This window comes from Xenopus laevis, chromosome 8L (assembly GCF_017654675.1).
Source record: "Xenopus laevis strain J_2021 chromosome 8L, Xenopus_laevis_v10.1, whole genome shotgun sequence".
NCBI lineage: Eukaryota > Metazoa > Chordata > Amphibia > Anura > Pipidae > Xenopus > Xenopus laevis.
Genome location: NC_054385.1, coordinates 114,993,969 through 115,008,830, shown reverse-complemented (window position 1 = coordinate 115,008,830; position 14,862 = coordinate 114,993,969). Strand labels below are relative to the sequence as shown.

The 14,862-nt window shown below is 36.1% G+C and overlaps 1 protein-coding gene across 1 annotated transcript; it reads right to left on the bottom strand.

Annotated features, from left to right (window-relative positions):
- Positions 1-206: 206 nt before the first annotated feature.
- On the bottom strand, positions 207-13,828 carry LOC108699024 (vomeronasal type-2 receptor 26). The gene is made up of 6 exons (XM_018230882.1): positions 13,659-13,828; positions 9,032-9,323; positions 6,274-7,068; positions 3,830-4,051; positions 2,797-2,920; positions 207-1,111 (listed from the first exon to the last, which is right to left on the bottom strand). Exons 1-6 carry the CDS (start codon positions 13,826-13,828, stop codon positions 207-209), a joined length of 2,508 nt encoding a protein of 835 aa, XP_018086371.1.
- Positions 13,829-14,862: the final 1,034 nt, after the last annotated feature.

Sequence of the window (14,862 nt, the reverse complement as noted above, 5' to 3'; positions counted from 1 at the left end):
AATATGCCCCAAAATGGCAGAGTGATCTTTAGTTCATTACTTTAAATGGCACAGTGACCTTTAGTATAACATGGTACATATTGATGCTATTCATTAAAGGAACTTACATCCATGCACATTAATGTTATTCTAACATATTTATGATCTGCGCCATTGTACAAGGGCACAAAAAAAATGTACCATAATTATTACACAATAGCTTGATCCTAATTATAGTTGTATTCTAATAAATGACCTCTAGTGCTTAATGTTGGTTTAATAATGATAATATAACATTTAGGGATGAATATGAGGACAAGAAGTCCTGCACTGGAAATATGGATGGAAAATATCTCCACTGCTGCTAAATATTTGCCTTTGGTGCTCACATAGGCCAGGATGAAGGAGATCCACACACTGCAGAACAGTAACATGCTGAAGGTTATATATTGTGCTTCATTAAATATGGCTGGCAATTTACGGGCAAGATAAGCAACAAAGAAACTTACAAAAGCCAAAAAGGAAATATAGCCAAACATACAATAGAATGCAACTGTTGATCCCTCATTGCACTGCAAAATGATCTTCCCTATTCCAGAGCGAGTATCATTTTCAGGGAAAGGTGGAGAGATTATGAGCCAGAATGAACATATAAAAACCTCAGGAAGTGTACATAATATAAGAATATATTTAGGAACCCTAGCTCCAACGTAGTTCCTGAGTCTGCTTCCAGGTCTAGTGGCCTTAAAGGCAATAATAACAGTGACAGTTTTTCCTAAAATGGAAGAAACACAAATAGCAAAGTCAATCGCAAATGCAGCTTGCCTCAATAAACAGGACACTTTAGTAGGTCTTCCAATAAATAGTAAGGAGCAAAGGAAGGACACCAGGAGGGAAAGAAGAAGAATGTAACTGAGCTCTTGATTATTGGCTTTCACAATGGGGCTTTTTCTGTATTTTATGAAGATGTAAAAAACTGCAGATGTGCAGGAAGACAAAAACAGAGCAACGATGGTTAAGGCCAAACCTAGAATGTCCTGATAAGAGAGAAAGTCAATAGTGCGCATGATGCATTTACTTCTTTTCTCATTGGACCATTGGTCTTCATGACATTTTATACAAGTTTCCATATCTAAAATAGGAAGATGATGATATTAATGTGTGTACATAGAGATATTAAATGATAAAGCTGGCATATTAAAATGAATATGTTTAACATGTAACCAATCTTTTTTCTGAGACTATACTAATAGGAGTTTGACCTAACTACCAGCATTCTGAATTTAGCTCACTGATCTATGCCGTGGTGTATGTATTACTGACCCTATAGTTTTATCTTTGTCTGAATTGCCATTCTGTCTTTGGAAAACATGTTTTTTTTTTCAAAACACATCTATTAATAGTGCTACTCCAGCAGAATTCTGCACTGAAATCCATTTTTTAAAAAGAGCAAACAGATTTTTTTTATATTCAATTTTGAAATCTAACATGGGGCTAGACATTTTGTCAATTTCCCAGCTGCACCTGGTCATGTGACTTGTGCCTGCACTTTAGGAGAGAAATGCTTTCTGGCAGGCTGCTGTTTTTCCTTCTCAATGTAAATGAATGTGTCTCAGTGAGACATGGATTTTTACTATTGAGTGTTGTTCTTAGATCTACCAGGCAGCTGTTATCTTGTGTTAGGGAGCTGCTATCTGTTACCTTCCCATTGTTCTTTTGTTTGGTTGCTGGGGGGGAGGGGTAACATCACTCCAACTTGCAGTACAGCAGTAAAGAGTGATTGAAGTTTATCAGAGCACAAGTCACATGACTTGGGGCAGCTGGGGAATTGACAAAAGTCTAGCCCCATGTCAGATTTAAAAATTGAATATAAAAAAACCTGTTTGCTCTTATGAGAAATGGATTTCAGTGCAGAATTCTGCTGGAGCAGCACTATTAACTGATTAATTTTGAATAAAAAAAAAAATTTCCCATGACAGTATCCCTTTAAGATTTTTTGACCACAAGATTCTTAACAGTAGGTCCTTCCAGCTGATAAGAGGGCACCCAATCTGATTAAAAGAAAGGAGGTTCAGGCTAAATATTCGGAAGGGTTTTTTTTTTACAGTGTAGCTATGAAGATGTGGAATTTTCTCCCTGAATCAGTGGTACAGGCTGATACATTAGATAGCTTTAAGAAGTGGTTGGATGGCTTTTTAGCAAGTGAGAGAATACAGGGTTATGTGAGATAGCTCATAGTTGAAGATAGCTACACAAGTTGTTGTAGGGACTGGTTCCATTGGCATCTTGGAGTCAGGAAGGATTTTTTTCCCCTCTGAGGCAAATTGGAGAGGCTTCAAATGGTTTTGTTTTTTTTGCCTTCCTCTGGATCAACTGGCAGCTAGGAATGTTATATATAGACTTAAAAGGTTAAATTTAATGGGCATGTGTCTTTTTTTCAACCAAAATAACTGTGGTACTTTGTTATTATGTAACATCACCCCATGGAAATTTCTCGTCAGACTAGGGGGATTAACACAAATGGGATCCCATTCCCATAGGTTTTCTCAAAACGTATTCATAGAGCATATGTATTCCCCTATACTAATCACAATTATGCTGACAATGTGCTTGTATATTTAGTCTTAAGTGAACCCCAACATTTTCTTAGAGGATCTTTCCTTTTAGAGGAGTTTTTTTACATCCAAGCAGGTATTGCAGTCATATGCATGGGTTATCATTATATTGTCCAGTCATTTGGACTTTGGGGCCCTGTAAATTTAATTTTGTAAAAAATATTTTAACTTATTTAACAGACCAGCATTTAACATTTTCTACCTGGCACTGAGGATATTTCCCCTTCTGAGCACTTAACACAGTCATAGCAGCAAATATGTTTTCCTTCCATGAGAGATTTTCTATAACCTGGTGAGCAGCTGGCACTACAACGTGAAGTAGGGATCTAGGTATTTAAAAAGAAAAAAATGAATGAGGATAAACATTGGTAAGGTCAACATTAAAGGCCTAACATTTAAAAAGGAAGCTTATTTAAAGGAACAATTAGTGATGGGCGAATTTATTCGCCAGGCGCAAATTGGCGTGATTCGCTGCCGGTGAATAAATTGTGAAACAGGCGCAAAAATTCCCTGGACGCCGGCGCATTTTCGCCAAAAAAAGGACCACCGTTGTAAAAATACGGACGCCAGCGTCAAAAACGGACACCAGTGTCAAAAACTAGACGCCGGTGCCATTTTGTGAATATTTCACCGTTTCACGAATTCTTCGAATTTTTCGGCGAAGACGGCGAAACGGCGCAAATTCGCCCATCACTAGGAACAATAAGTAATCAAAACTTTTTCTGCATCAGAGTAGCATCTACCACCATGAATTCCAACTGGCATGGAGATGCTCTATTACGTAGAAGAACTAAGTGATACAATATTCCATGCATGATAAAAAATGATGCTATACCCAGCTCAGCACGGCAGAGGTACATGTCACACTGAACGCTAACGCTAAGTTATCAATTGGTCAGGAGAAGGCAGGGGTGAGTATTATAAAAGATATCCCTGCCCAGCAGAATTTACCTACCATAGACTGACAGACATTTCTATGAATTTGGTAACATCACTTTTAATGCCTTTGCAGTACCTTACATATATATGGGCCATTTAATATATACAAAAAATAGTTGATCTTTTTCTAACAGGTGTCTTCATGGTATTTAAGAAAAAAATGACATGCAACTAATGGTTGGGATGTAATGCCCTGGGCCTTTTTCTAAACATACAGAATATGTTTTATGATTTGATTTTCTATACATTTGTTGTAATCAGATTAAATCTTTTGGTTACATAAATGTTTGTAGTACCCCATTAAATCGAGGAGCCCAAAAGATAGCCTCTTTATCCATGACAAGTTCTGGAATTGAAGATGAAATGAAGGTCCCAACTTGTCTTTCAGCTACTGTTCCATTATGGAAAATGTTCCAGTTAAGTATATCAAAATGCCTCAGAACTTCACCTTTGTGGTTAAAGGAAATGTCACCCCCAGAAGGTGTTTTAAAATGGATTTTCTTCAGGTAGTGGTTTAACTATAACACATTAAGAATATTTATTTAAAATGGCTCATATACTTATTTAAGGAGAAGTAATACCTAATATGCAATTAAAGTCTAACAATGATTGCGCAAGGTTGCTGTATGTATTTACTGAGCATGCCCATATCTAGTCACTAGCAAAAGTCCATGAGGGATTAGAATTTTGGGAAAAACACTGTTAACGTATATCCTTCCTAAAGCAGGGCTCATTCTTTATATATTAGAATATCAGAATATAGAGCTTTTGATAACACCATTTTCAACTGTTCTTATATAAAACTATTGAAGGCATCAACATTTTTATTGAAAATAAAACACAGGTTTATGTAACACACAGAGATAGCATTTGCACAATACAATGTTGTCATGGAGGTATACGGGCTGCTGTAACACACTGACACGACTATGGTGCATCTAAAATACCTTTTAGTGGTCCAGACCCCATCCATTGAAAGCCTAAGTCTCTTTCCAAACCACGGTCCCTTTATTTTCAAGCAAAGTATCACCTGTGAGAACTACCTTCAGTCTGTCAATCCTAAATTGGAGCTTAGGGCTGCTTTTTATAGCTGACTTCTCACTCTTACACTCCTATGGGTATATTTATCAAAAAGTGATTTTATGGTATTCTTAAAGGCGTATTTATCAAAGGGTGAATTTCACTATCTCCCTTTGATATATAAGTCTTTAAAAATCCCATAGAAATGAATGGAGAGTGGCGGTAGTTCACTCTAGTGGACTGTAGTGATGTCTAACTTCACTCTTTGATAAATATACCCCCTAGAGTGTACTATTACAGGCTCTGTACCATCATTGTGTAATTGCCTGGCTCTGTTCCCATACTTGCAGAAAGAATCCCAAGGCACACAGGATAATTGCAAGCAAGCTGCCTTGCGTGTTTATTGTGAAGTGCAACGTTTCAGGGTCACGCCCCTTTCTCAAGCATCTTGAGAAAGGGGCGTGACCCTTAAATGCTGCACTTCGCAAGGCATCTTGCTTGCAATTATCCTGTGTGCCTTGGGATTCTTTCTGCTAGACTTTTTGTGAGGCGGCCGAACCTCTTCCTTCGTGCACCAGGTGTCATTATTTCAATTTACTAAGAGTGTGCGAGAGCCATAGTTGAACTACCACTCTGTTCCCAGACTTGCCATAAGGACTTGGTTCAACTAGGGCAGTGGTCCCCAACCAGTAGCTCGGGAGCAACATGTTGCTCTCCAACCCCTTGGATGTTGCTCCCAGTGGCCTCAAAGCAGATGCTTATTTTTGAATTCCAGGCTTGAAGGCAAGTTTTGGTTGCATAAAAACTAGGTGCATTGCCAAACAGAGTCTCAATGGAGGTTGACTAACAAATGACCAATCACAGCCCTTATTTGGCACCCCAAGAACATTTTTCATGGTAGTGTTGCTCCCCAACTCCTTTTACCTCTGAATGTTGCTCACAGGTTCAAAAGGTTGGGGATACCTGAACTAGGGTATTCTTCTTTACTAGGATATTGTGTCCTAGGCTCCCCACCAGCATCCACCCCTCTCAGCAGTTGGAGGCAAACAAAGAAATGCAATGTGCTCCATGTGGGTGGCAGTTACCCAGTAGGGAATATATCCCTACAGGTCCCTACAATACCATATCAGAATAGTTTAAAATGTTCATAATGGAATTATGGGTCAGATATTTCCCACTGTACATTTATGGAGGAATGTCTGTGATATATTTGAGTATTCCTGAATCTATTCCTTTGGGTACCACATTTGTCCTTCTTTTCAGTGGTAAGTGATCTTTTCCTTTTTTCTTCCTCTAATTCCTCTATATTTTATTACAGAATGAAAAACTGTAGCTTCCAAGTACAGAAACTGGGAATTATTCCTGAGCACAAACAGCAAATGTACAGACACTAACTTTACAGATATGCATAGATAAGTCTATAAAATATCCACCTTTAACACTGACATGTTCCATAGCCAGCATAATTGAGGAAGCAGTACATAACAATGGTCCTCTTCTGGGTAGCACTAGTGAAAAGTTCACATGAGCACATATAAATGGAGGGATATAGACATAACTGTGTGGCCTCAGTTCTTGGAAAATGGGTTCAACCAGGGAACTATTTGTGACTTGTAAATTATTATAAGTCTTAAAGCTTCACAGAATGTTATTTTAGCTTAGTTGCCCTATCCCTTTAAACAAGCACCTGTAACATTTATATTTATATGTTACTTCATACCTGTGTTGGCATCAGTCCATATGTTGTTTTATCAGAATACAAGATAGTTCCACCACTGGTTTTATCAGTATATATAGAATGAAGTGCATGGGCCACGGCATATATAGCAATGTACATACTGTATGTTACTCTGAAGTTATACACGTCATATCCATAGCTCTCATATTGCTTCAGGGTATGATTGGCATTGCATTTTTCATAAAACGCAAAAGATGAATTAGAAAAGGCATTGCATGCAAATATCTCTAACCAAACTGCAGCAGTGAATGGATCATTTGGAAACCTCAAAGGATTAGCCTTGTAAAGAAAGTCCTTCAGACCTGGGATAGTTTCATGATGAAAGTACACTACAAGGGACCCATTAAATATATTTAAATTGAGGCCCCCTAAAGCCGATGACAAAGGAGATAGCATCAGCCATACATGATTTCTGGTGTCATTCATCTGGACGAACATATTAAGCAAGATGGTGAATCTACTGTAAAGTATAACAACATTGGCGGTTGACTGTATTATGGTTTGCCTAGCTACTACTAGAGTCCGATAATCATTTTCAGCAATCTTAAATAGATATGCTACACATATTCCATTCTTAAGGATTTCATTCCTCATGTCTTCACTGTTCTTTTGGTAACTTTCATCATTAGATGTTATAATTCCTACCCAGTTCCAACCAAACATCTTGATGAGCTGGATGACTACTTTAAACCGGGCAGTTTCACTTGGCACTGTCCGGTAGAAATATGGAAAGCGGATTCTATCACTGAATGTAGGATCCACAGCTCCGTAACTCACCTAGAACAAACAAATTTAAATTGTGTTATATAAGCAAATAATACCCCTTCATTACTGACATTCCATTGGCCATAAAGCCTTCTATTTAACCAATAATTAATGCTGCTAGTCTGATGCTCCTCAGACTTCCCATGGTTTTCACTTAACCACACATAATAAGGTATTCATACAGATGAGATACTTTTTCAACCTGGTACTATTTCGCTGTGAAATTCAGGTTTTTTCCAGTGGCAGAAACCTTTGGAAATTCATGCTAGAATTGTGCCTTGTATCTTCCTCTGGGTAAAATAAGTGGTTTTTTTTTCCACCAGAAAAAATGCATTAAAAAACACATTATTATGCACCCCTTGTCTTCCATATCAACTATCGAAGCCCTCTACAGGCCTACCCATAGGCCAATGTGTTTAGGACAAATCGGCAGCATGCAAGCTTTTTTTGTGAAGAACAGTTAACAAGGAAGGGCAATGAATATGCTATGAAAATTTTTTTTTAATACAAGCAGTTTGGAATTTTTTCAGTTTCACTCATGTATTTGATATAAATGTCAGTAACACACATCCTTTGAGTATGCACATGCAAAAAGTTAAGCAGTCTCTTAGACAATATATATATCAGGGATAGGCAGCAATCAAAATGGTCAAGAAGAGACAGAAAGGTCAGAAACTGGAAAATCAGAATAGTAAAAAAAGCACTGGCACTTACAAGAGAGCACATTTGTTTTTGAATATGGCATCACTTGGCAAAGTAATAAGAAACATGTAAGCTTGAGCATATTAAAATAGTTGTCTGTGCACCCATTCAGTAATGGATCAATGTGCCAGCCTAGAAGTTCAGCAGCTCTTCAATAGTTCATGAGGGTTATTTGCTAAAATCCGAATTGATTTCATTTTTTAAATAAAAAAGCACAACCAAACTCCCATGCCCAATTTTACCTTATTTATTATTTAAAAAGCTTGATTTAATTGGTTTGGGTAAAAACTCGATAAAATTGAGTGAAAACTTGAATTGTACCATTTTTTCCCTGAATTTTATGATTTGTTGGGGCTTTTTCCTGAAAAGGCAGAATTTTTCGCATTTTTGCCTAAAAAAATCCAAAATGGTAGGACCTTCGGTCTAATGCCAGCGCAGACCACAGAAACTTCAAAGTAGGATTGGGACCTCTGCCATTGACTTGTATACTCAACCTCGGCAGGTCTGAGATGGAGGATTTTCTAATTCAAGCTTCTTGCTGCATAGGGCTTTAAAAAATCTTGAAAAATATAAGGTTTTTTTTTTTAAAAAAAATTAATTAAAAAAAGCCAGACTGGAGTTTAGTAAATAACCCCCATTTGTTTAAAATGGCCACATCCTTCGGATCCTTTCAGGTCATGTTTTGTCAGTGTTCAAGCTTAGTTTGTTCTTTCGTTGAGAAGTTTAGTTGAAGAGTCCAACTTTGCAAAAAGTGATGATACAGGGTTGATTAGTAATCATTTGTGATGTCTGCCATGTAATGTGAATCAAAAGTATTTACTAATCGGCCTTGTATTATGCATTTTATATTGTATATACCTGTGTATTGTCAGTCACTAAGCTCATGTAACTGACAGTAGTTCAGTGAATGTGCTAGGAATGAGCAATGTCTAAAAATTCAAAGAGTTAAGCATAAGAGGCAAGGTCCAGTTTTATTCTGTGTCTCTTAAGCTTATTGGATACATAGATAAGAATTACAAAGCAATATTTCCATTGTTAGCAAATTGAACATTGGAGAATAAAATATAGAAATGTGTAAAATCAATGGAACCACATTTTACTGTAGAACAGAGATGTACATAAAATTGCAATTATAAAACAGCTATTTGAATACCCTCAACCATATTGGTTCAGTAATACAGGTAATAGTGATTGTGTTTGCTGTTTATTTATTTATAATGACTCCTCTGCAGTTCAGTTTCTTCCAAGGACAACAATGTATTACATTCCATACCTGTGGAAATCCATATAAACCAGTAAGCTGAGACATGGCATTTGATACTGAAGACAGTAGGTGCCCTATGAATGCAGTGGAAATCCCTTTCTGGGTGCACCTGTAGTTAGGCACATAATTATTGCTCCCTGTCAGCATACTAAATATACTGCTAATTGCTTTTTTCTCATTTGCCCAGGAATCTTGGATATGAAATCCCAAGGTCATGTTCGGTAGAATATTTGGACTCTTGTTGATTTCCTCAATTGCATAAATGGCGGCCTGGAGGTGACGATAAAGCTGGAGGGAAGAACTAGTACAAGAAACATACATGTAAATTATATTTCAAGATTTTAATACATTTTATGACATTTGCGGTTTTCGAAAAAGTGAGTTTAGTTGTGGTTTCAAAAACCTCTAAACCTCTAAATGGGCCTCCATGTATAAATATAAGTTCTGTAAGACCACTTACTCTGTTGCTTCAATAAACACTGGTTAGTGGCAGATAACATTTTGCAGACGGCAAAGCTTCTTTTTATGTACAAATGTTACTGTATGATGCAATATTGGTGGTAAGATAATCCTATTTAATGTTTAAATTATTTTTTGCTAGGTGCTGTATGGGGATCCAAATTACAGAAAGATCACTTATCTAGAAAATCCCAGGTCCCAAGCATTCCAGATAATATCTAGTATTAGTGATTATAGAGCAACTGGACTTGCTAAATAATCATTGAAGACGTTTCACTACTCATCCGAGCAGCTTCTTCAGTTGCCAGTTGACTGGTATGGGAAGTGCACAGATCTGTACATTATGGAGTCCAGTTGCTTAGAATTACTTACACAAGATATACCATGACCTGGATGAATAAAAGTCTAAGTCAAAGTCACTCCTATACCTGTGAAAGCTATGAGCTTTTAGCTGATTTGTGTTGGACTTTACATAGAAAATGTACCCACAGTTGATTTATGGAGTTTATGGAATTTGATTACGTAGTTCTTGAAACTACTTTTTTTTACTTTTTAGATGATTTGTGAACTATACCCAGGGCTTGAAATGATTAGTGCAAATGGGCTGTTACTTTTTGGTGCACTGGATTCGAGATCCAGTCTTATACACAGCACATGGGCGTTTGGTCATGAATTCCCCTGCAGTGGATTTTTCATGTATTCCTCTGCAAGGGACAGTGGCTTAACTATCGGGGGAAGCTTCAACAGGACATGTTTTAAAGCAGCCCATTCCTTGCTATTATTTTCTACAAGCTATCTTACATCAACAAGTTGCATTCCACCTACATTTTTACACAATCAATTTTTTTATTAGAAATAACCTAGTTTGTTGAGTTTTCACTTGTTTAAACAAAAGCATGTGATTTGAACACACTGATCTGCCACACTGATCCTAATCTCCAGTTTTCCAATCCCAGGCAGGAAATGTATTTATTTTTGAGCTCGTACATGATTAAAAATTAAGATTTATATTACTGTTATTGATAAAAGGATTCATTCTTGGGCTACACAACTATTTTGTAAGGGTTTTTATATTTCTCTTAACCTACCAACTTGTTTTTTGGAGTCTTTTATTTCTGTATATAAATTATGTATATAAACAAGGGCACACTCTGAAGACATTGAATAATGATGTTAATGCATGTTCTTGAATGCAGACAAAACCTCACCAATATAAATGCCACAGATTCTTGAATAGTTTGATGAAATGCATATCATTTATTTACAAAATATGTGGCATGTAAAGGCTCCTGAATAAGAATAGTGCCTTCTGATTTTCTTTGACTTTTGCCTCTGGAATTGCAAAATAACATATACAGGTATGGGACCTGTTATCCAGAATGTTCGGGACCTGGGGTTTTCTAGGTAGGGAGTCTTTCGGGATTTGGGTCTCTATACCTTAAGTCTACTAAAATATCATATAAACATTAATTAAACCCAACTTCAATACGCCTTCAATAAGAATTAATTATGTCTTAGAGGGGATCAAGTACAATGTACTGTTTTATTATTACAAAGAAAAAGGGAATACTGTTGATTATAGTGGAGTCAATGGCAGATGATATTCCAGTAATTCAGAACTTTATGGATAATAGATCCCATACCTGTAATGTTAGAAACTATATTGTACATTCTGTAGCTTCCCAAATAGCTAAATATGAATTTCACTTCACTCTGTATTAAAGTACAAGCAGACATGGCGCAAGCATACAAGGTATATGATATATAACACTACAGGGCCATATTTACTAACATTTAAATTTCAAATTTTTTTTATAAATCTTTTTATATCTAAAAATGTGTGTTTTTTTTATTCCTGGAATAAAAAAGAAAAAAAAATGTAGGGCAGACTTCCTCATAAAGTAAAAACCATTATTTATTATTACATTAAAAAAGCACGGTGACTACGGTGGAAGGGTTGTCTAATTTGTTTTGTGAACACCCTTTAATCATGGGCGTCATGTCACAGCAGCCACTTGTGCTTTTATAATCTAATAAATAGTGTTTTTACTTTATGAGGAAGTCTGCCCTATATTTTTTAATGTTTTTGTTCTGGATGATCACAATCTTAGTTCTGCTTGAATGCAGGCGCACTGAAATGTGGAGCAGGGGTCAGGGTTAGGGTCTGAATTGAGAGTCTAAATTGGAGTCTGAATTGTTATTACAAAAAGTTTTTCATTTCTATATGAAAAATACCATAAAAAATACACAATTTTGGCAAGTAAAAGTAGTTAAGCTCCTATAGAAGTCAAAAGTAATTGAGGGTTCCCCTGCAGGCCAGCAATCAAATAAGTCCTATTCCTGTGTAAAAATCCCTCCTGGTTGGCAGACTTTGTCTCAGTGTTCATTCCAGAGTTGTATTTTCCCCACAAAGAGACCTAATACCCTATGCCGTGTGTTGTGCAATTTCAGATTGACTGTATATGGAGGGGGTTTCTCAGTCCTGATTGATGGTATGATATTATTGATACTTCTCATAATCCTGTTATATCATTCTTATTTCAGAAACATACAACTGCTGTAGTGCTCTATATGTATATATATACATGACTGTAAGGGGCAGATTTACTAAGGTTCGAATGGCAAATTAGAATTTTCAAGTTGGTTTTTTGGTCAAAATTCACAATTTCGAGTTTAAAACCACCAACTTGAATTAGAATTTGAATCCGAAAGTTATGATTCCCCTCCAGTGGAAGTAACTCAAATTCGATAGGGAACCACCTAAAACCTGCCCTGAACCTGAAAACTTAATTCAAATTGCGTTTGAACTCCATTCAAATTTGATTAAAATTTTCGGGTCGGTATCATTCGTTCGAATTTTAAACATTTATTTTTTCTTAAATAAGATGCTATTCGAGTTTCGAGGTCATTCTAGTTCATTTGAGGTTAAAAAAAAAAAAAAAACTCTAACACTCAAGCTTTGATACATAACCCCCTAAGAGTTCTGAAGCCTATAAACATTTACTAAAATAGGAGATAACTATCTCTAGTGATGTTTAAAATCTAATTGCTAATTGGTTGCTATAGGAAATATCACCCGTGATATTTAACTCCATTGTTAGTAAACACAAGCTCAAAACTTTGCCTTCTTCTATGTAATATGGGCTAATATAAATATCAACCATTATTGGAGTGTTGCATGTATCTTTTTATGCAAATAAGAAAGTTTCACTTTTATTTGTCCTACTTTCTAAAGACAATTAAGGGGTTATTTACTAAAACCATAATTAATCTCATATTTTATTAAAAATATCATGCCCAATTTTATCTTATTTATGAATAAGAAAACTTGATTTAATTGGATTGTGTAAAAACTCAAATTTTTCAGGATTTTTTACCAAATTGCTCTACTTTTTCGTGTTTTTTCCTGAAAACCATGAAAAAGAAGCTTGAAAATCTAATAACGTTTGGTGCTTCTCCCATTGACTTATACAGGACCTCAACAGGTCTGAGATGGTGGATTTCCAGATGCAGGCTTTTTGCAGCATTGGGAGTTTTTTTTCTCTAAAAATTCATGTTTTTTAGGGGAAAAGTTGAGTTGAGATTTTTGAGATTTTAACATTTTAATAAATGACGCCCTGCATATAGAGACCATAACGTGCTAAGACAATCTTCATTTAGTCTTGGTTTCAAAATATTGGACTTTCTGCCCAGTCATTTGAAACCAAATTTTGTGTTTTGGTCTAGGATTATCAACCACAAAGGTGAATAGAATAAACAGGAGAGGACCGGAATTCATACAGTAGATAACCATTAAAAATAAATAGTGATGGGCGAATCTGACCCTTTTGCTTAGCAGAAAATGAGCAGAAATGCAAAAATGTTCAGAAATGCATTGAAGTCAATGGGGGACAATTTTTTCTGACAATTCTTTTCACCCATTGGAGTCTATGGGCGTAATTTTCATGGAGAAACCTGGTGAAAAATTTCAATCATCACTACAAATGATTAAAAAAACTTAGTTCAGAGGAAATAACAGATCCATAGGCAACAAAAAAAAAAGAAGACAGCAGACTTGTATGGTTTATGTCCTTCTGCAAATAATAATTGAAATTTGAATTTAGTTGTCTGCGTTACTTCTATAGTGAATACAGTTTTACAAGTTCATAGAAATATGTCTAAAATTGCTACTACTCACAGTGAAAATACGATTTTCTCTTTCTTAGGGCCAAATTTCAAGTCTGCCGGGCAGAAACAACGTAAAGCAAAAATATCTATTAGAATGCCAATCATGATGTCCCCTTCTTGCATGTAGCCTTCCACATATTGCCCATTCAGTGAGCAGGCAGGGAAATTAGGGTCTCTCATTGCAGTGGACTTCACTAACATCCAAGGAACAACAGTCCAGGCTTGAGCTTTTTAATGATGAACAACGGTTCATTTATTATACTCAATCAACAAATTTGCATAACTGTTTGGATGCTGCTCATCATCCTTCCCCAACTGGAGTAAAACATTTACAAATATAAATTCAGGATGCACATGACAAAGACTTAAATGTTTGTGATTCAGCAAAACTATTCAATTTTAGCACAAGGGATGCAAATACTGGAGTTTTGAATAGCATTTGCATTGAGTAAAATGTGTAACTATGATGATAACGTATTCTAACCATTATAAGGGTAGTAAGATTCAGGCTCTCTCCAGCATTCCATAGCAGTGTTATGCTGGACAGGCTGGGAGCACCTCCTTACAGTATCTTTTCCAGGCAGAGGCATCTTTAATAGCTCCAAGCCTAAATGTTCAGTGCAGACATGTAGGAAGTTTTTTTATCAAAATCTGAATTTTTATACATATAAAAAGTCTGACCAAACTAGAATCCATGTTTTGCCCTTATTTATCAATAAAAAAACACAAAAAATTGGATTGTGAGAAACTGCAACTTTTTAGGATTGTCGAGCAAAGAATCCAAATTTGACACCCGAAAACCACAAAACATTTGAGTTTTCACAGAAAAACCAGAGTCGAACCCCGAAAACTCCAAACATTTCATGATGGTTAAAACATCTTCAAATGTTTAAGGGGACATCTGCCATTGACTTTAACATGAATTTGTCAGGATTCAGACTTGGAACAGCTTTGGGATATAATAAATCACAAAAAAATGGGGTCTTTTTTTACATTGACTTTTTCCAGGTTTTCGGCATCTAAACAGACACAGCAAAAAAATTGTGCCTTAATAAATAACCCCCGTAATGTTCAAGAGTATTGAAATTGAGCATCAGACATCACAAATCTGGCCTCCAAAAAAAGGTAATTAGACTAAATTGAAAAAAAAAAAACAGATTCTGTTTTGGAGGCTAATATGATTCCTGTATTGCATATACAATTATTATTTTACA